Source organism: Lissotriton helveticus, chromosome 3_1 (genome assembly GCF_964261635.1).
Source record: "Lissotriton helveticus chromosome 3_1, aLisHel1.1, whole genome shotgun sequence".
Taxonomy (NCBI): domain Eukaryota; kingdom Metazoa; phylum Chordata; class Amphibia; order Caudata; family Salamandridae; genus Lissotriton; species Lissotriton helveticus.
The window spans coordinates 230,139,605-230,162,799 of record NC_136061.1 but is presented as its reverse complement, the minus strand read 5'-3'; the positions used below and the strand labels follow the sequence as shown (position 1 = coordinate 230,162,799).

Here is a 23,195-nt window from a genome sequence, read left to right as displayed (position 1 = left end):
TAACATTAGAAAAGTGTAATTTACTATTCCAACTCCAGTCCACTTAACAATAGGGAAGGTGTTGGGATAGTAAACTACACTATTTGTAATGTTAGCACGCCATCTAGCGCAAGTTGATGGAAAGACTTGGGTTGCAATGGCATAGAGTGGTTACATTGCGGTCGTTGTAATGACTGCGATGTAACAGCATCGCGGTGTACTGAGCGCGATGTTAAGGAAAATGGGGTTGCCCGGGGCCGGGCGATGGCGTCGGGCCACATTCTTATCCACAGGAGCCCCTGTGCTGGGCCTAGACCAGGTGCCCAAAAGAACTTCGGAAAGTGCGTCATTAAAGGGCAACAGCGGCCCGGTAGAAGAAAACGCTGGCGGGAGCACTTCTGTCAGGAGGTTAGTAGGTAACTCAAGGTGGAGACCCTTGGCTGCTCTATGCAACACCACATAATACGTACCACCTTCCTCCGTAGCCACAGGTTCTGGAATAAAATCCAAGTCACCTGCATCCACATCATCTTCCAAGCCAGGGTCTAACTCGCACTGGGCTGTGAGAGGGTCCTCAGACCCCTTCCAGTCCTCCCCAACCTGCTGGGCATACTGGAACAATAACAGGGGTTCTGCCCAAATTACCCGCCCATACCTGGACAAGGAGCATCAAAAAGATGAAGAAGTAGAAAAAATAGTATTGAGGGATTAATTCAATTTTTAATTAAGAACATGAAAAGATTAATTGTCCTGTTCTATACAACTAAATATGTAACGAATCATTTGCAAAATTCTGAGGACATATAAACATGTACAAAAAGGAGATGGCGCATAACAACTATATATAAAGAAGACAAAGTCAACTATATACACACAATACAATGCAATATATACAAATTACAAATACAATATATACAATACATATACAAAAAGTGTACCCATAGACAGATCTCAATAAACGACCTATCACACAATATACACTCCTAATTTCGAGTGATATAAATCTATAATGGAGATCCCAAATACGCCTGAGATGTAACTTTTCTCAAAACATTCTTTTGTATAAGGCGCCTGAATATACAAACACAGATAAACTGAAAAGGGACTCCTAATCACAATGATGTTGACGCAGTCGCGGTCGCGTTTCCGCCAGTAGGATCTTTATGGCTTCATCAGGACACGGGTACTGAAGACAGGAAATAGCGCTCAACAATGTAGTGATCACCCAGGGAAAAGAGGGTAATATCGGTCCACTGGGCCACAGCGCCCGGAGAACACTTTACGGGACAAGCCGACGTTCCCACTTGTTGTTAATGGGCGTCAGTAAAGCTAAATTACAAATCCAAAACAAGGGTCGAGGCTGCAACACTCGCTCCAAAAACGGGAGGCCAACGTTAGTCCATGGTCCATCCACGTCTGTAAACCGGAGACCAACATCTGGGCAGGCGGAAAAGAGGGAGGTGGATGCAGAAAGGGATAGAAATTCCCTAACAGCTTTGGAATCAGCGTTGATCGACACCTGTCCGGCACCGTCTTCACATCGGGGTGGAAGCCGGGGACGGCGTCAGCAGCACAGTCGACGTCGATGGAGGTCGAACAAGGCCAACCAACATCGGCTGGGATCCATGCATGGATACATGGGGGTCTGTCGGCATTGAGACCAGTCGTCGATGACGTCGGGGCCGGAGCCAATGACGCAGAAGAGCAAGGACCTCCAGTCGGACCTCCGGGGCCCGAAGGCGTACCGACGGGGCCTGATGGCCCAAAGACGCGTGCCATGGCTGACAGTTTCCTGCAACTGGGCCGGAGTCGCCGATGGAACCGGAAAGGATGGGTAGGCCATCGGCAACTGCCTAGGCTCCGCCAGAGCCACAGAGGTGGTGCCACTCACACCCTCAGCCGTGTCGCGCGACAGGCTAGGGGAAGGCGAAGAGCGATGACGCTTCTTCGACTTCTTGTGCTTCGCCTTACCTGACTCCAAGTGCGAAGACTTCGTCGAACGATGGTGATGGCGGCTCCACGACTAGTCCCTCGACCTCCATCGGGACCGGGACCTTTTACGGCGCTACAGCCTCCATCTTCCCCGACTCCCTATTAGCCTAGGCTGTAGGGAGTACTATGGAAACCTTCTTTGGCCAGCAAAAGGCCTGCACCACCAGGCTCTCTGGAGACGGATGGAATAATGAGAATGGAGGATCCCAGGGGAAGGCTTGTAACTTCTCGCAGCCATCCTACTGACCACTGTGAAAGAAGTACTTTTTTCTCAGGCAGCCATGACTGGCTTGAAAGAAGCATCATTTAAAGGCAACAGCAGTCAAGAAGACTGCATTGAGGGCTGCAACACCTCAGTCAGAAGCACAGGTTTGCTATCCGCCACAGGAAACAGGAGCTCTAGGGCTTCTGCTTCTTTTGTGCATTATGAAGTGGAATGATTCCCCCTCAGGAGGCAGAGGCCCTGAAGGATAAAGTTACTTACCTTTGGTAACACCTTATCTGGTAGAGACATGATCTAGCCGCAGATTCCTTAACTTTGAACTTCTAGGCGTCAGGCTGTATCTGGAAGATTTTTCTCAGCAGTACCCCTGTGCACCGGTAGGTGGCATCGGTGGACTCCGCATTACTTTCTCTGCGTTGTGATGTCTGCGTCATCAATGTAATCGCCATGAGCTGCAACAGAATATCCTCCCGAAGAGGCAGCCTGACCGGAGGATCGATGCTCATGTCTAGGAGCTCAAGATACCAAACACTCCTTGTCGAGTCCAGAGCCACCAGAATAACTTGTGTCCAGTCAGTCCTGACCTATGTGAGCACTCTGGGAAGGAGTGGTATGGGCAGAAAGGCGTTTGGGAGGCCTGAGCTCCACTCGTGGCAAAAAGCATAGCCGAGCGAATGCCGCCTTGGAAACTCCAACACGTAAGCAGCTGACATTGCAAGTTCTCATCGGCACCGAACAGATCTAACCAAGGCTCTCCCCACTGCTGAAAGGGACCTTCTGCCACCCCTGGGTGGAGATGCCATACGTGATCCGCAAGGCGCCTTGGCTGAGCTCGTCCGCCCTGGTGTTCAGGTGTTGAACCACCAGTAACATGCCCTGACTTTCCAGCCAAGTCCAGAGATGCAGGGCCTCTTGGCAAACAGTTCACAACTTCACTCCGCCCTGTGTGTTGCAGTATCACATGGCGGTAGTGTTGTCCATGAACACCTGAACCAGCGTTCCCTTTTTTGACGGCAAAAAGGTTTTCAGTGCCAGCCGGATCGCCCGAAGCTCCAACAGATTGATATGGAGCTTAGCTTCCGCCAGACACCAGAATCGTTTGATCTCCACCTCTCCCAGGTGGCCACCCCACCCCAGAAGAGACGCATCCATCACTACTCTGAGGTCTGGGTGGGAAACAAGGAGGGGTCTGCCCTTGAACCAATCGCGGATCGTTGGCCACCACTGCAGGTCGTTCGCAGTGCCCTCTGAAATCTGAACCAGGTTGGTGAGATTTACCTAATGCTGAGCAAGAGTGAGCATCTTGAATTTCTCCTTTTTGAAGACGTAATTGAGGCTCTGAGGTCTAGGATAGGATGAAGGCCACCATCCTTCTTTGGGACAAGGAAGTAGCATAAATAGCAACCACTGCCTACTTCGGGCCCTGGAACCATCTCTATCGCTCCCTTGGCTAAGAGAGTTGAGACTTCCTCATGGTGCAAGGCAAGGTGATCCTCCGTCAGCCATTTGTACAATGGAGGCATAGAAAGAGCGGTAGTCTCAAAAGAGAGGGAGTAGCACTTCGGACTATTTATAACACCCACCTGTCCCATGTAATGTTTCGTCAGTGGTGGAGATGATGGCGTATTCAGGCACCGACTGGCTGAGAATGGTCCTGGGGAATTGGACTAGGTAGGTTTTGTGGCTGAGGAGGGGATGGTGGCTTGGTTCGACTTCTGGTTTCCTGACCCACGAGGCTGGGGTGGACCGTGTCCACAGACCCGCAGAAGTTGCTGAACTTAAGGGGCCCTCTGGCCTAGGTAGGGTTGGCGCAGTTTATACGCCCTTCCGTAGCCACAAAAGGAATGAAAATTGGATGAAGTCCTAGGGACGGTAGTGAGGCCCAAAGACTTGGCTTTGGCCCTCAAGTCTTTAAAGAGCTCAAGGGCAGGATCAGTCTGTCTCGGAAGAGACGGGATCCTTCATAGTGCATGTCCATGTGGTTGCCCTGGACATTCTAAGAAAAAAAACAGATGTTCTCAGCCAGGCGTGGCAACGAACTGCCACCATTGTGGAAATCGCTCTGCCAAGCGAATCCTTTGTGTCCAAGCCACATCTGATGGCAAACCTAGTGGCATCACTCCCGTCTGAAATAGCTTGGGAGAGTAGAGCCCGGTACTCCTCAGAGACCATGGGCATCACCTGCGCTACTTTATCCCATATAGAATGGGAGTAACAGCCCTAGAGGCATGCGGAGTTCAACGACCGCAAGCCTCTTGGATTCCCTGTCCAGGTGGTGTGGAAGGGAATGCGCCACAAGAATAGGACGCTTGGTTTACCAAGCTTCAGGGGGTAGGGTGGATGGGCAGGAAAACTGGGTCACCTGGTGCAGGGTGATGGTGGCGGGCCTTCATCCTATTCACAGGAGCCCCTGTGCTGGGTTTGGAGCAGGTCCCCAGAAGGACCTCTGTCAAGGCCTCATTGAAAGGTAGTAGGGGTTCCGAGCTCGAGACCCCAGGCTGCAGGACCTCTGTCAAGACTGCCACTGTAGGAAGCTGCAGGTCCAGGACCTTAGCGGCTCTACGCACCACCATGGCAAAAGATGCTCCCTTCTCCGAAGCCAGGTTGGTGGGGGAAAGCATGCCAGAGTCTGGGTAGGTGTCCAGACTACTGGCCTCAACCAGTTCCCCATACCAGTCCATGTCTTGTTGCTGCAGGATTTCTTATTGATCCTGCTCCCTCTCCCAAACCTCTTCCTCAATCACTAACCCTTCGGAATAGGGCAGAGAGAACAGCATGGAGCTGTTAGGCTCCGTCAGCGCCGATCTCCGCGTCGGAGGACGCCCGACTGGCTTCGTGTCCATGGGAATGAGGATCTCGGCGGTGCCACTGAAGACCTCGGCACCGGACACGATGCAAGGGAGGTTGCTGTGGAGGAACGACCGGCGTCTGTCCGCACCTGGGAATGGGTCAGCTCGGAGGCCGTGGCACCTGAGCCACTAGTATGGGAACCACGGTAACCCTCTGTCCTCTGAGCTTGTGGGCCCGAAAGCACCGGTCAGGCTGCCCAAATATGGCACACATGGCATCATAAAATTCCTTCAGCTGGACAGGGGTCGCTCCCGGCCCCAGAAAGGGAGGGAAACGCGGAGACGACCAGAACGGGCGAAGTCAAAGCACGCTTTTACTTCTTGTGGTGCCTCTTACCTGACTTCAACAACTTTGACGAAGGGGACTTTGATTTATCGGAGCGGTGCTCGGACCTTCCTCTCGACCAAGACCGACTAAGCGACATCCATGGTGCAGGAGGCCAGGCCGTGAGAAGCTTTAGGGACTTCTCCCTCAAAGCCTACGCCGCAATAGCCCAGCAGTCGGAGCACGACTTGGACTCGTGGTCGCGCTCCAGGCACCAAAGACAGACCAAATGGGGTTCTGTGACCGACAGGATGGTGTGCACAGTTTGAATCCCGAAGTCTTCTTGCTTGCCATTAAAAACCTACACACCAATGAGGTTGAAAAAAGTCTAAAAATGACAGGGGGTAGCTGTCCTCAATGGTTCGGCTCTGATGGTGCGGAAAGAAAAGAACAAACATCAGCATACCGGAGTGGTGATAAATTGACGGCGTGGACGTCACGACAACGAACATGACGCCACCGGCCTCACGCGGAGTCGACCAACGCCACTTACCGGCATGCAGGGGGTACTGCTGAGAAAAATCTTCCGGATCCAGCCCGACGCCTGGAAGTTCAAAGGTAATGAATCTGAGGCTAGATGTCTCTATCAGATGGGAACTGCATCTTCATCTACTGTGACCTGCCCAGTCTAATTGCATTTCTTAAAGCCAAATTGTCAGCCATGTTAAAGGAAAGGCGAGGCAGTAAGCCTCACTGCAGTCATTTGTGTCAAGGTGGATCGTCTCAGGCATATCAGTGAGAACAGACAGTGACCCAAGGAGATTGTGCACCAATATTGTCCCATTTGCTGACTTTTTCCTAAAGTGCTGCTCCTCCATCAGGCACTGACCCTCCCTTCTGGACCTATGTATAATTTCTTGAGTCTTCTCTGGAAGACCCACTGGAACTACCACTGACTAACCGCACCATGCAAATTGAACAGAATAATGTGAAGACGCATCTCTACTAGAAACGAGAGTCCTCTGATTTGGTGAAGCACAATATCCATAATATCCCAGATGACTTTGTCACGCGAATAGTGAACCCGAATTAAGTCAGGCAGGAATTCGTAAACATTCCCTTGCCAACGGACTTGCTCTAGAAGTGTGCAGATTCCTCTGGTATCCCAGCATGAGGGCGTCTCTTCCCAGGAAGCAAACCTCTGTGTCAGTGTCTGGAAGAGGTCTTCTACACCTGACTATGACAATCCCACCTTCATCAGAGAGTCATTGAGGCTGGGGAAACCTGCCTTCTTAGTCAGACCTAGTCTGCTGAAAAGAACAAGTTACTTACCTTCGGTAACGCTTTTTCTGGTGGATACAGTATCTGCCTGTGGATTCCTCACCTTGTGAATACCCCCGTTGCGTCAGCAACATTCGGAAATTCTTTTTGTAATTTCGTGCCGACGTGGACGACGTCACAGAGGCACGACACCACGTGCGACTCCGCTGATGTCACCGACTCCATAATAGGCTCACACCGGCGTGATGAGATCAGTTACGCCCTTTTTTCCGTACCTTTGAGGCACACGGACGGACCGACATCAGTAGATATATACACAGTATACACAGTACACAAATGTCAAGATAACACACATAGTGTGAAACCAATGCAGAAAAGCAATTGAAATAAAACTTTTCCTTTAACAATAAAAACATTAACATCACAGTTACTCAGGTATAGAAGAGTGGACAAGGGGGAGGTGGGTGGGTCAGTGAGGAATCCACAGGCAGATACTGTATCCACCAGAAAAAGCGTTACCGAAGGTAAGTAACTTGTTCTTCTGATGCATACATCTGCCAGTGGATTCCTCACCTTGTGAATAGATTCCCACAACAGTCCCCACTCCCGGAGGAGGGTGTCCACTCCCCTATACCACAAAGTCCTGAAGGACAGAACGCGCAAAATGGCCATCCCTCCACACCTCGGTATCCAAGCAGTAATGCTTCGCGAAAGTGTGGAGGGAGGCCCAAGTTGCCGCTCTACAATTGTCCTCAACAGGTACACCCCTAGACAAAGCAGATGTTGAAGACTTTGCTCTAGTAGAGTGGGCTCTTATACCCTCTGGAGGTTTCTTACCAGCCAGGGCGAACCAGATCTTGATGCATAGTATTATCCATCTCGAAAGTGTGCGCTTGTGCACAGCTCTTCCTTTTCTGCAGCCAGCAAATCCAACAAACAGCTGGTCATCAACTCGATAGTCCTTTGTCCTATCAAGATAAAAGCTCCCCGCCCTCTTAGGGTCCAGACGGTGAAGCCGCTCCTCCTCCTTGGAAGGGTGAGGATAGAAGGTAGGAAGGGTAATAGACGGGAAGGAGTTACCACCTTAGGCAGAAAAGCAGCCCTGATCCCAAGAACCATTCGTTCAGCATGAATGGTCAAGAATGGGGGCTTTGAACTAAGAGCTTGAAGCTCACTCGCCCTCCTTGCCGTGGTAATTGCAACTAGGAAAACCGTCTTAAAGGACAACAACCTCAAGGGACAATTATGTAAAGGTTCAAAAAGTGAACTCATTAGAAAAGTAAGCACCAGATTCAAGTCCCATTGAGGCATAATAAAAGGAGTAGGAGGAAATGTATTTGTAAGGCCCTTCAGAAATCTTAAAACAATAGGAGATTTAAATAAGGACGGCTGATCCGGCAGGCAGAGAAATGCCGACAAAGCCGAAAGATAACCTTTAACTGTAGCCACAGCAAACCCTTGCTGCGCTAAAGAAAGAGCAAATAGAAGTATATCTGACAAACGAGCCCTCTAAGGGTCAATGGACTTCTCCCCACACCAAGTCACAAATTTAGACCATCTGTATGAATAGATTGAATTGGTGGAGTCACGCCTGGCCGATAGAATGACATCCACCACATCATGTGGGAGAGAAAAGGAATTCAGGTTGCCCCGTTCAATCTCCAGGCATGAAGGTGTAAGGTCTGGAGGTGGGGGTGTAGAACCTGCCCCTCCATCTGAGAGAGGAGATCTGCCCTGAAAGGGAGAGGGAGCGGCGGGCACGAGGAGAGGAGGAGAAGATCTGTGTACCTCACCCTTCTTGGCCAATCCGGGGCGATCAATATAACTTGGGCCCGGTCTTGGCGAATCTTCCTCAGAACCCGAGGAATCAAGGGTATGGGAGGAAACGCGTAAAGGAGTTGTGAGCCCCAACTCAACTGAAACGCGTCCCCCAAGGCTCCCTGCATCGGAAACTGGAGGCTGCAGAATGAGGAGCAGTGAGCATTCTCGCGAGTGGCGAACAGGTCCACCTGAGGAGTCCCCCACGTCCGAAAGACGTGACGAACTACCTCTGGATGAAGCCTCCACTCGTGGTCGGCTGAGAACTGCCGACTGAGTCTGTCTGCACGCACGTTCAGAACTCTGGCCAGATGATTTGCCATCAGACAAATCTGATAATCCTGAACCCAGGACCAGAGATGCAGAGCCTCTCTGCAGAGAAACCGCGACCCTACTCCTCCCTGCTTGTTTACATACCACATCGCGGTGGTGTTGTCAGTCAGGACCTGAACCGACCGCCCGCGAAGGGAAGGGAGAAAGTCCTTGAGCGCCAGACGTATCACCCGCAATTCCAGAAGGTTGATGTGAAGCAACCTTTCCTCTGGAGACCATAGACCCTTGATCTCCAGATCCCCCAGATGAGCACCCCACCCTAGAGTGGATGCATCCGTTATCACTGTGGCCACAGCTGGAGGAAGTTGGAAAGGATTTCCTTGAGACAGATTGCCCTCCACACTCCACCAAGACAGATCCGCTGCAGTTTCTCTGGAGATCCTGATGGACTCCCCGAGATCTCCGTTGTGTTGATACCACTGCCTGCGGAGGCACCACTGGAGTGCCCTCATATTCCAGCATGCATGGTTGACCAACAGAATGCAGGAAGCCATCAGACCGAGCAGACGAAGGACCTTCAGGACTGGAACGACCGCTCCATTGTGAAATAAAGGAATCATTTCCTGTATGTCGCGAATCCTTTGAGGTGGAGGGAATGCCCGACATACAGTGGTATCCAGTCCTGCACCTATGAACAGGTTGCGCTGGGAGGGCACCAGGTGAGATTTGGGTATATTTATTGAAAAACCCAACCTGTAAAACAACTGAGTTGTGATTTGCAGATGATGGAGCACTTTCTCTGGAGATTCTGCTTTGATCAGCCAATCGTCCAGGTAAGGGAATACCGGAACCCCATACCTTCTGAGATGTGCAGCCACCACTGCCATCACCTTGGTGAAGGCTCGAGGCACAGTAGTAAGACCAAACGGAAGGACCGCAAACTGGAAGTGCTGCGATCCCACCGTAAAACGGAGATACTTCCTGTGCAACTTCAGAATGGGGATGTGGAAATACGCATCCTGCAAGTCGATCGACACCATCCAGTCCTCTTCCAGCAGCGCTTGAAGAACCTGCGCAAGGGTGAGCATCTTGAACTTCTCCTGCTTCAGGTAAAGGTTCAAGATCCTGAGATCCAGGATTGGACAAAGTCTGCCATCTTTTTGGGCATCAGGAAATATCGGGATTAGCACCCCTGACCCCTCTCCTGCTCTGGAACCACCTCTATCACACCCTTTCTGAACAGAGCCAAGACTTCTTCCTGCAAGCGCAGCAGGTGGTCCTCCGCACAAAAACCTTGGCAAGGAGGGTAATTGGGGGGAAATTCCCGAAAGGGAAGAGCATACCCATTCTCCACGAGATTGAGAACCCAAAGATCCGATGTAATCAATTCCCAATTTCGTAGAAAATGGGTAAGCCGGCCACCCACTGGGCCCACATGATCCGGAATGGTAGATCTAGGGCTGCTTTGCTATCGAGGCAGAGGGTTGGGAAGTGGTAGAGGAGGAGGAGGCCTGACGACCTCTAGGACGAGCTTTTTGCCTGCCTCTGTACAACTTGTACAGAGTATTTTGCTGCTGCTGCTGCTGTTGTGGCTGCCTGTAGGTCCGAAAGGAAGACCTGCCAAAACCTCTGAACCTCTTCCCCGCAGTACCTCCGGACAGTAGGCCCAAATATCTCGCTGTCAATCTGCTGTCCTTGAACCTTTCTAAAGCAGCATCAGCCTTCTTTCCAAACAATCCTGACCCATCAAAGGGCAAATCCATCAAGGCAGCTTGGACATCCGCAGAGAATTCAGAGGATTTAAGCCATGCCGCTCTTCTTGTGGCCACTGTAGAACCCATCACTCTTGCCACCGAGTCAGCAGTGTCCAGACCACTCTGAATGACCTGTCTAGCAGCAGCCTGAGTGTCGGTAATCACCTCTTGAAAATCCTTCCTATCCTCCTCAGGAAGCTTTTGAACCAGCTGTTTGACTGAATCCATCAATGTATGGATATAGTGTCCCATAAGACAAGTAGCATTAGTCGATTTGAGCGCCATGCGTGCCGAGGAAAATACTTTTTTTGCAGCCTGGTCCTGCTTCTTTGATTCCTTATCTCCAGGAACCTGTGGAAAAGCACCCGCAGATTTTTTCGAACAGGCCGCCTGCACAACCAAGCTCTCTGGTAAGGGGTGCGTGGATAAAAAGTCCGGGTCACCAGGCGCCACCCTATACCTTCTCGCAACCGCCCTCGAAACAGCAGGGCTGTAAGCTGGTCTTTTCCAAACCTCAGATATAGGCTCCGCCAAAGCATCATTGAAAGGGAGCATAGGCTCGACCACAGAGGTAGGTGAATGAAGGACCTCCATCAGTATATTAGCTTTATACTCTGCAGTAGGAAGTGTTATATTCAACAAGTCTGTAGCCTTCCTTATAACCACGTGGTAAGGTGTCATATCCTTAAAAGTGGCGTCAGAAACAGAGGCCAAATCCCAATCAGGAGACCGCTCAAGACCACTAGCTTCTCTCAGATCATCGAAAAGAATCCTCTGAATCCTGCAGCTCACCCTCTTCCATTTCTGCATCACGGTACCTCTGCTCTTCCAGAAGTCTCTGTGCCTCACGCCTCGACCTCTCCTTCCTGAATGAAGTCGACGGTTCCGGAACCGACTCCGTCGGAGCCGGCGTCGAGCCCGAAGCCGGAGGACCAGACCGCTGAACACGAGGACGGATCAGATTCTGCATCGGCGTCGAGGGTGTCGGCTTCGAGATCTTGGCGTCGAAGGCTTCGACGGCGCAGAGAAAAGCCAAGGCGGCGTCGGAGCCGGCATGAATGGCATAAAAGGCGCAGGAGCGCAAGTCTGGGGGATACCCAGATTGTATGCTAATAGACCCGTGGGACCAACCGGTGCACCAGAGGGGTACATAGCCCTTGAATACACTCCATACATAGCATTCAGAAACTGAGTAGGGTCCTGACCTGGAGCAGGAAAAGCTGGATAAGAGCCCACAGGTTGCTCTCGAGGGAGCAGAGTCTTCTCGACTTCGACCTCCACCTCAGGCTGGTGCACCGGGGTCGACGAACCCGCTGACAACGGAGCCTCCTCTTCTCCTCCATCTTTTTCTTCTCCCTCACCCTCCTCATCAGAAGAATGAGTCTGAGCCGGAGAAGGATTCGACAACGGCTTCGGTGAATGAACAGGCGAATTCACAGGCGAAGCCTCACCCTCGGAGACTTGAACCTCCGGAGTCGGAGTCTCCACATCCTTGCGAAGCAACTTCACCTGCGACCTCGGTCTCGAGCTCGAGTCCTTCCCAGAGTGATGGCGAGACTCATGAGATCTCTTCTTGTGCTTCTTCCTCAACGACTTCGAAGCATGCACTGAAGACGACCTCGAGTGCGACTTCCAGCGAGACCTCGACCTCGAACGTCGAGTGCATGACCTCGACCTCTTCTTGTCCTTTCTGCTCTTCAACTTGGCAACAAGGAACTTTGCCTCCCTCTCACGTAGAGCCTTGGGATTCATCTTCTTACAGGAAGTACATTCCTCGACGTCATGGTCCGAACTCAAACACCAAACGCAGCACTCGTGCGGATCCGTAATTGACATCATCTTGCCGCACTCTCCGCACGGCTTGAATCCAGTCTTCTTCGTGGACATCTCGACACAAAGAAGCAAGAGGACACCGAAAAGAAACAAACAGTAACAAAGTTACTAACAGCTACAGAGGATCCCTAGAAACCGTTAGCGTCGACGACGCGGAAAAAAGGGAACTGATGTCATCACGCCGGCGTGGGCCTATTATGGAGTCGGTGACGTCAGCGGAGTCGCGCGCGGTGTCATGCCTCTGTGACGTCGTCCACGTCGGCGCGAAGCTACAAAAAGAATTTCCGAATTGGGGATATTCACAAGGTGAGGAATCCACTGGCAGATGTATCCATCAGAAGTGCTGTTATAATCTTGGATGAATTTGATGAAATCCAAAAAAGAGGTCAGGAACTACTTCTCTAAGGCACGTCAAAACAGGAACGAACACCAAACGCCAGGCGGCACAATACAACTGCTGGTGTTGTTGTGTCTTGTGCAGATTGAGGCAAAATTGCAATCGAACGATGCCGCAAGAGAAAATGTTTGCAGACCCACCATGGGGACTCAGGATAATCGTAAGGTAAGAAATCTGCAATAACACATATCCATTACTACTGTGCATTAGAAAGAACATTACTCAAAAACACAGTTTACTGGATCCTAACATCATGTACAGAACACTGCTTGCGATGGGCCTCATCGGAGGTAGGAGTACTGAAATACATTTCTCAACTGCAGCATATGTCTGTCAATCCTGTGAGAGAAGATGCTTGGTACTGACAAAAGATTTAAAACATATTTTTAAGGACATTATACACCTTGTAAGAAGAACAGTTATACTATGACCTGTATGGTAAAAAAACTCCCATACTGTGGGAAAGTTTGAATGATGAGATATACCATAAAACAAGTCTATGGTCCATTTAGGTTTTTGAGGGCTACAATCAAAGCAATGTTGCAACTAACCTGTTTTTCTTTTCCGAGTCTTGATGTCAATGATGACAGCCCTATTTTTCTCTGTGAAGTGTTTTAGAATGATCACATCATGAGGTTCATTGGCATTGTCCAAATACACAGACCGAGTTCCCATACAGAGAACCTGGAACAACAGCAATATACTTGATTTAACACTCAGTATAATAATTGTTAACATGACATTAAAGCATTTTTGAACCTTTGCTAATTACAAATTTTCTGGAAATAAGATACTTGACAGGTAATAGCAGTGAGCAACCAATTGTACAATTTTTTGGGAGAAAAACACCAGTCCAATTGCTGTACATTTACCTAGCCACTATTATTTTTTTGTGGCAGGGCTGCGGTTGGTTTTGCCTTGCAATCCCTCACAGATTCCAGAAGGCCTCATTAATTGGCAACAACAGCTCTGCTGAGGTAGCGGTGGACTGCAGAATCTCAGTGAGGTTGTTGGATCTAAATTCCACAGAACGGAGGGGCAACTCAAGTACCTTGGCTACCTTCTTAAGGACAGCATGGAAAGATGCCATCTCTGCTAGAGTAGGTCATGTAAGTGTATCAGTGTCAATATTTGGCCCAAGTAAGTTACAGATCTAGTCTGGCAATTGGGGATAATCAAGAGGTGAGGAATGAATATGTAGAAGTAGCCATCAGAAATACTGATTCCCACATGATATTCCCTATCTGAGATATGGCATCTTGTAATATTCCATGTCAGGTATTACCATGTTGTTTGTAATGTGCCACTTGTGGACTCTGGACACAGATGTCACCCTCAAGGAATACATAGGCAAGAAAATCAAGATGGCCTAGTACCAGCTCTTTCTACTAAAGTAAGTGAAATCATTCCTCATAAACATCGACTTCAGCCTTCAAACCCTTGTGCCTTTGTATCTAGATATGAAAAACATCACCCTCATTGTGATGGACTTCAGTGAAATCCATATAGACCCCACCAACTTCAAAACTAGTTACATTATCTACAAAACAGTCATCAGGCCCCAGGTTTATCAGGCAGGGATTAACCAAAGTCAGACTTTTAGATTGTAGATGAAATGCAAAAAGGAAAAAACAAGGCAAATGGCCCTTTTTATTTATGCACGAAGGGCCGGACCTACATCTCTGCATTCTTCAGGACCACCCCTGCCCGGCTGCAATTTCGTTAAGAGTTAAAGACACAGCTTTATTAAGAACACTACATTGCTGCAGTAACAATCTACATCTGCTCTTCAGAACCCAGCTACCCTTCCAGTCACACATTGACTGTATCTTTGTTTTTGACCATGTGCAGAGCTATGCTGCCACTAGGTTAAGCTGGTTCTATACAAATACAATACACCTACATAAAACATACTTACAAACATACATATACATGACCAGGACCATGATTTCCAAGCGCGGTTATATCACACTATGATTAGATCATAAACATATAGCAAAATCATACTCAGCAGAAAGAGAGGGAAGAATGATTTGACAGAAAAGAAGTGTGGCCAAAACAGAGCATATGTAACCTTCGGTAACCCTTTTTGGTGATCTATTAATGTGAATGTATTCTTAAAAGAAGTAGGTGGTCAAACTGTGATGATAAGATTGCCATAAAAGGTTATTTAAACGTGAGGTTAGGGAAGAGTCACCTATCTCGTGACTACAAAGACTTCTTCCAAGAAGACAACAACAACCTGCAATCATCCGAGCCCAACACCAGATGGCGATCTATTGCTAAATGTACAACCTGCAGCTCATATGCTTCGAACAAGTGTTTTATTATTAACACTGCATGTCACCCTTACACAAACTTCTACTATACATCCAAGGTTTGTTTCACAAATGAAGAGAGGGTGCACAGTGTGTTAGGGATGCAAGCACTGCCCCAAATGATACGGTTGCGGTTTGGCGGTATGATGTTGATGTTAAGTTGATACTGACTAGACTACACTTGAGTTATTCAGATAAGTTCAAGCAGGGAGCTTGCTCTTGCTGGAATGGAAATGTGCTGAGCATAGCCTATGTATCATATGATGCATGGACTCTAACACAGACCACCAGAGGCTGACAATACACACTCAGAAATAAGCCTCGTGACAGATTCCTGTAAGAGAAACGTCAGTTCTAGTTTATGTCAAATCAGTACTGATTTGGCATGATGGCTGACTGTTCTCTATCTCAATTATGTTTTTTGAACCTAACTTCATATTCACCTGTGGTGATGAATGTAAGATGCTGTAAACTAGTGTTGGTGTTTCCTGCAAAACTACTTATTGTTTGAGTCTGAAAAGACTGAATAGTTCAACTCCTCCGTTAACCATAGTAAGGACTCTTAATTGATATTTGTCAGCACCCATTGCAAGGCTATGCTTGAACTCCAATGAATTACAAAACAGGCGTCAGGAGCAAGATACATTTTGGATCATGATAAACAAAGATAAGAACGAAAGGTCATTAGACAAGAAGGTCAGCGTCAGGCGCAGGGTAGACAGACAGACTTTGCTTCTAGAACAACAACCCCATCAAATCTTCTATCCATGATGGACGCACGGACAGAAACACAAAACAGTTTGACAGATTTCCCTGATATTGTGCCTACTGAGATTTGAGGCTCTACTACAAAGCCTGCATGTGCCAACTGTTATGTTTAGCCAGCAGGAGGTAAGCAACCCCAACAGCCTCAGAGTCACCTGCACTGAGATCCAGGATCAGGATCATAGCCTGAATGTGCTGGATTCTAATCTCCGGGAGAAAAGTACAAAACCTTACCATATCCATAGTAGCTCTGATGAACAAGGAGCGTCTGAGAAGGAGTCAGGTGTGACTTAATAATAATAATAATATAGAGTTTTCTAACGCGCGAACAGCTACCTCAACCAGGAGGTGTCCCGGCGCTGTAGAGCACAATTTGACCGTGAGGACTGAGCAGGAGAGTGACTAGCGTGGTTGGGTGAAGAGCCATGACTTCGTCTTGCTGAAAGTGAACCCCAATGATGTTAGGAGTTTCTGCGCCATCTGAAGGTGGTTAATGTTAGCCCGAGGTGAGCCCACCTTCAGCAGACACTCGTCAAGGTAGGAGGAAGAGTGCGAACCCCAACTTCTGAAGGTATGCTGTGTTCACTGTTATCACTTTCATGAACACCCGACGGACTAGTGAGCGCAAAACTGAACACTGTGTACTGTGAAATGCTACTTGCCCACTGTAAACGGCAGGGAACGCCTGGGGGCCTGCAAGACAGTAATATAAAAAAAAGCCACCTGCAAGACTAAAGTCATCATCCAGTCTCAGTGGTCTAGAGCAGATAGGACATAGGCTAGTGTGAGCATCTTGAATTAGTGCTTCCTCAGGAAGGCATTGAGGACGAAGATCTAAAAGGAGAAGCTGCTTGCCTTCGGTAACGCCACAGATTCCTCACCTTTGAATTTCCCAGGCATCAGACTGGATCCAAAAGATTTTTCTTGAGCAATACCCTTGCGTGCCAGTATGCGTCATCGGTCAGCTCTGCGTGGCGTCATTGGCGTCATCTCCACCGTTGTAACGTCTGCATCATCTATATAGGCACCACCTCTGCCCGCTGACATCAGTTATTTTTCAGGATCAGAAGCGCAGAGCCATGAAGTGTTTGGCTACTGGTGTGTTGATAACAGCACCCCTCTGCCTCCGCCTGTGCCTGCTAGTGCTGCCTCCGCCTGTGCCAGTGCTGGTGCGAGCCTGCTCTTCGTAACCTGTAACCTGGGACTCTGCAAGAATTGAAAAGGGGGTAGTTTGGAGTCCTGTTAGACTGCTGCTGCCGGTGAAAACTGCCTGTGAAAACAGCACTGCCAAGCAGGGGGGGGGGAGCCTGTTCATTTTTTGCCTTTGACCTACCCCAGGATCAGACCACAGATTACGGACTGCATCTGCGTGACCAAAACTACATCTGAAGAGGTAGGGGGTTTCGTCTTCCATATATATATCTCCTACAGGTTATTGGGTTAATAGGGTTATTGGGTTAATAGGTCAACGGTTGGTGGGGCGAGGCGAAAAAAAATTCACATCCATAGGCCATAGCCTCTACCCAGGAGAACTCAGGAAAGGACACGATTAAATTGTGACTAGACTGGAACTTTTGGGGTTCCGGATAATATACAACACATCACTCAGGCTCTGTGGATTTGTATACGCTCCAATCCTAACCCGCCCTTAACCCGCCCTTACTCCAGTGCTGCCCCCTGACGGCAGCTGCTCCTGGTTCTGTTAAACCTGTCATGTGGATCAGCAAGCGGTAGGGTTCCAGAGCCCTAAAAGGAGTAGACAGGCTTGGGAGCGCACAGAGAAGTTTGGAATTCTTATGGTCTAGACTCGTGTCTCTATAAGAGGGGAGTATAAAGTCTGTGCTAGTGTACTATAACGTACCATAATCGTACCTACAAGGAGCAAAAGCAAATATATAAACCTAAGGCACAGTCCTAGACATGAGATCAGGAAAGGTAAGGACTGTGGGAACAGCAACTAAACGCACAAAAAAACTGCAGCAATCAAATGTAGCAAAAAAACTAAAAATAAACACTACAGGTCAGAACCAATCTCTTATTTCCCCGATTGCGCGGATGTTCGAGAAATCTGGTAAATTACCAGACAAATTCCAATTTTTGAAGGATCCAGCGGGTGGTATGATGTCAATGATAATGCAAACAAACAAGGATAAATTACAAACACCCATGAAACCTATTAATACTAATACTAATACTAACACTGAGGCCTTAAATCAGTCACAAAACAACAAAGGAATTAAAGAGCTGGACCAAATAGAATATATCTGGAATGAAAATCAATCTATGGTCCTAGAAACACAAACTGGAGCCCAACAGCCGTGGAAAACTCAGGAAGAACCCACAAAAGATATGAGAAATTGCTATATAGCAACGACGGAAGAAACTAATATGTCTGTAACGTCTAACCTGGATGCCATCACCGCAAACAAATTGCTGTTGCAATCAAAGGAATCCAACCAACAAGACTGCCAAGAAAGGACTGAGCAAGCAGGGCAAACAACACAAAGGATCCCTTTTGAAGTCAATGTTGAGATAATTAAAATGTCGAGCACAAGCCCTGAGGAAACTGAAATACACACAGATCACCATCAGGAACCCCAAAGGAGCACTCAGACTAATAACATACCCAAGGAACCGGCTGACAACTGTGGTAAGACGGTTGAAACTAGGGAGCAAACTATAGACTCCGTGGAAGCTGAGCAATCCAAGTATGAAACACTAGAAATAGGAGCTAAACATCAGGGTGGAGTCAAACCATGGGATATATTCTACCAAACATCAACCCTTACGCTGGAAGCCCTTCACTACCAATCAAATAAAATGGATATACAAATTGACCTTCTAAAAATGATGGCAAACAACGTGGCTGGGATTGACAACAAACTGGCCCAATTAAATGATCTGATAATCAGAGCACAAAGAGATAATGAAAAAACATCTTCTGACTGCATTTATGTGCCTATCATGGATAAGCTATCAGCCCTACCTGCAGTACTAACAAGCATAATAGATGACACTAAAAGAACCATCCATCATAGTAAGGATAACTCTAAAACAAACATCGCCAGTAGGATGGGAATGGAAAAAATTACACCTGGGGTTGGCACGGACAACTCTAATCCCACAGAATCACAACATCTAATAAGACAATCTGATGATACAGTTAACTTACATATCTCACAGGCAAAGGATCAACTGGAAAATGAAATCCTATGTGAAACTACGTGTACAGTCTCCAAAAACGACCAAAATCTGAATGACACTGAGTCAGATGGCTTCTCTACGATGACAAAACGCCAAAAGAAAAAGCTGCGCAAAGCAAGAAAAAATGAGAAACCGAAGCTGATTATCACAAGTAAACCATCTGAGGAACTCAAATTACCTAGCTCCGGATCTAACAACTTCTTCCCTATCTTCGGAAAAAAACCACTAAACGACCGTGGTTCAATAAAATCTGACAAATTAAACGAATCACAAATACCGGTATGGAAAGAAAATAGAGTAGTGGAAGTACGAGTAAAAAACAATATGCCAGAGTCTGCAAATGGAACCTAACCAGGATGAAAACCAAACTAAAAAAGAAAGAGATCAAATTACTTATAACCCTGATACAACGAATGGAATCATCTCTATTAACGAGACGGAAACAATGATTCCTCATCGCAAGGCAGGTATGAAGGAAGATACAAAAAAAGACATCGTCCTGATAGAGAGAAGGGCAGTAAATAGCCTTGATATAACTTCCGAACGTGATTATTTGCAGATTAAAAGCATGGATGGGAATAAAACAGTAAGTTATACAACGAAACAAACTAAGATAAAGGAGGCTGCAAATCAACACACTACTGAAATTAGTGAGAAACTTAAATTTACACCAGAATTCCGCTCTAGAGGTAGACACGACATTCTTAATCGAGGGAATTTACTGCGACTTTTTAAATGCATACCATCACTCAATAACATTGCAACTAAAGATATTCTATCTGTACAATTTATGGAGGATGACCAGAGTAGCCAGACCCCAACCTTAATCTCACTATCGTCAACATTCATAGCTGACCAGATAATGAAGGAGCATAAGATATTTAAATCCTGGGGCATAATACTCACCAAACAAATCCCAGAGGTTTACCCTACCCCTTTTATAGAAGCTGATACTCCACTGGATCAAAAAAAGGTAGGGACAAAGACTGTATCAGTCCTAAAAAATGCACTTGGTAGATCACCAGAAAAAAATGAATGTCACACCTTGCAAAAAGAGGTAGAAAGAAACACAGAAATAAATGAAAAATGGATTAACTTGGCACTCCATAGTAACCAGACACAATGATACAGTAGTCAACTACAAATAGGAGCTAACAGCATAAACAAAGAAATAATAAGTCTATGTTCATGGAACATTAACGGTTTGAGGGGGAAAATTAACAACGCATATATAGACTCGATAGTGGGAAACCCTGATATCGTAGTGCTGCAGGAAACATGGGAATCTAACCCATTTATGCTACATGGTTATGCAGGTTACTATGAAAACGCAAAAAAAGACCAAAAGTTTGGGCGAGCCAGTGGGGGGCAGGCTATATTCATTTCTAATGCGTTGCACACTGACCATGAGCTAGTGGAAATAGATGAGTCGAACATTCTGATGGTCAAACTTACCTATAAAATAAATAATCAAAAACCTAGAACAATATATTTGATTACTGTTTATATATTGCCCACTAATAAGAGTAGGGAGAAAACATGTGGAACGCTGAACAATGTACTAATTAACAGAATGCTCGAGGACCCAATAGCAGATTTTCTGATTACCGGGGACTTTAACCTCAATTTAATGTCTCAACACTTAAGAGATGAAGCCACGCAACTGCAAAACCATCAATGGTAATACCTGAGCAGGATCTAGGGACTGATAATAACTCCAATAAAAACAAAATGGGTCAGAAATTTGTAAAGATATGGAAGCTATGGGTCTTCGAATACTTAACGGCAGACTAAAAACGGATGTTCCACCAAGATACAGTTATTTTGGGCACAAGACAAAATCCAGGATTGATTACACCATGACAACCCTATATATGTTCCAAAGCATCATCTCATCATACCAACTAACGAAAGTAAACGCGAGTGATCATGCCCAGCAGACAATACTAATGGATATTGGAATAACTATGAAAAAGACCTATCAGACGGTCCAAGGGCATTGCGGTACTACTAACTATAAAAAATTGATTTGGAATTTAGGTAATAAAGATGAAATTAATGAGCAAGTGGAAAAGTTCGCGGAAAAATGCATGAAAGATACTGCAACAAAAACAGCAATTGAACAATGGGAAAACCTGACTGGGATGTTGACTACATCACAAGGGCAAATAGGAAAAAAAAGGTCTAAATATGGGAATGTCCAGAAGAAGGAAAACAAAGCTTATTTAAACCTCCCACATACAATAAGATCACTGAAGAAAGAACGAAATAGGATTATCAGACTAAGCAAAAAACCGTATCTAAAAACGGAAAATCTTGGAAATCTAAAGTTACTAAACCAGAACTTGAAGAAACTAATATGGAGCGAGAAAAACAAAGCGAAACAAGCTATTTGGGCAAAAATATTCCACGCCAGTAAACTGAAGAACTCAAGAGACTTTTGGTACATTATTAATGGCCTTGCTAGACCCAACAAGCAAGTAGTCTCATCTCCCTTAACTGAACAGGAATGGGTCAAGTTCCTAAGGAGACATCTGAATCAAGAACTTATACACACTTCCTCAATGGAAATGCAACAGGGGCGTAAAACTGACAATGTGAATGACTTTACCTACCAAGATAGTGATACGGATATGCAATTTCCCATAGAAATAGAAGAGCTAATTAAACTTATAAAACGACAGAAGAATGGCGCCCCAGGACCAAATGGAATTCCATTTGCACTTTTGAAAGAAAATCCGGATCTATGGGCAACAATCCTACAGAAGTTGTACTTAGAAGTTGTGATGACTGGTAGGGTACCTAAGTCATGGCGTGGATCCCTAATAACTCTAATATTTAAAAAAGGAAATTGGGCACTGCCGGAAAATTACAGGCTGATAACATTGCAAGACTCGGATGCCAAGCCATTTGCCAGACTAATACTAACTAAACTAACTGACTGGGTGACGGAAGAAAAAAGAATGCCTTTAAATCAAACAGGCTTTATTCAAGGACTAGGAACGACTACTAACATAATGATTCTCGCCTTACTTATGAACAAATCGCTTAGATTAAATCGACCTTAATATCTTTGCTTTATAGATTTCAAATCGGCATTTGACTGCGTAAATCGAAAATTACTCTGGGACAAACTAGAAAAAATGAAAATTCCAGCTCCATTGCTCAAGCTAGTTCGCCTCCTATACTCCGAGACATGGGTGAGGGTGAGGATGGGTGACGGGCACACACTATCTACTGAGATCCCAGCAAATGAAGGATTGAAGCAGGGTTGTGTTTTAGCTCCCTTCTTTTTAATTTGTTTCTTGCTGACCTACCAGGGTTATTGGACAATGAAAATGCCCATCCGCCGAAATTAGCTGATAGATGGCTCACAAGTTTGATGTATGCCGACGATGTCATACTTATGAGTCACACAAAAGTGGGCCTTCAGCGATTAATGAAAAGGACCTATACCTACTCAAAAGAGAATGGAATGGTTATAAACGAGAACAAAACTAAGATTATGGTAGTTGCTAAAAACGCAAAGATAAAACAAAAAAGTAAATGGTTCATGGATAAAATCGAGCTTGAACAAGTTGAGGTTTACAAATACCTGGGGGTACTATTCGATGCAAAGGGCAATTACCATCTTCAAAAAGCTGATGCTAATAGGAAAGCAAACACACTAATTGCTGCATTTAGAACTGTGCAAAAGTCTCTCCCTAGCCTGACCTATGGTCCTCTTCTGAGCATTGTTGGTGCAAAACTCCTACCCACTATTACATATGGGAGTGAAGCACTTATGGGTAAAGATAGTGATACTTTGAATAAAATTATGACCAGAGTATACCGAGCGCTTTTCCATCTCCCAGTGAACGCTTCCCCAGCACAAGTAAGGATGGAGTTCGGCCTAACAAATCAACACGTTACAAGGCAAGGCCACTTTATTAAAGTTTGGAACCAAATAAAAAGTGACCATCAAAATGAGATATCTTTGCTCTTATGGAGAGAAATTAAGAAGGACACTAACTCTAGTGCAGCTCTCTACCTTAGAGATGCGATTAATGAATTTGGGGTTATGCCGATATGGGAAATGAACATAACCAAGTCTTCATTTAAGAAAATCATTAATAAAGCTGTAGACCACCTATCCATTTTAAAGGACAAGGCTACACTCACCAACAGAAAACATGCCTGGACGGTGCTAAATGGCTATAAAAAGAAGGAGATACAACAATATCTGAAAACCCCGTGGACGGAAA

General features: G+C 46.6%; 1 protein-coding gene across 1 annotated transcript in view; it reads right to left on the bottom strand.

Annotated features, from left to right (window-relative positions):
* ZZEF1 (zinc finger ZZ-type and EF-hand domain containing 1) overlaps positions 1 to 23,195 on the bottom strand; it is a 1,627,273-nt gene that overhangs the window by 530,863 nt on the left and 1,073,215 nt on the right. Inside the window, exon 42 of the mRNA XM_078679684.1 lies at positions 13,216 to 13,348. Coding sequence (XP_078535810.1) covers positions 13,216 to 13,348 — 133 coding nt within the window. The remainder of the gene's footprint in view (positions 1 to 13,215; positions 13,349 to 23,195) is intronic.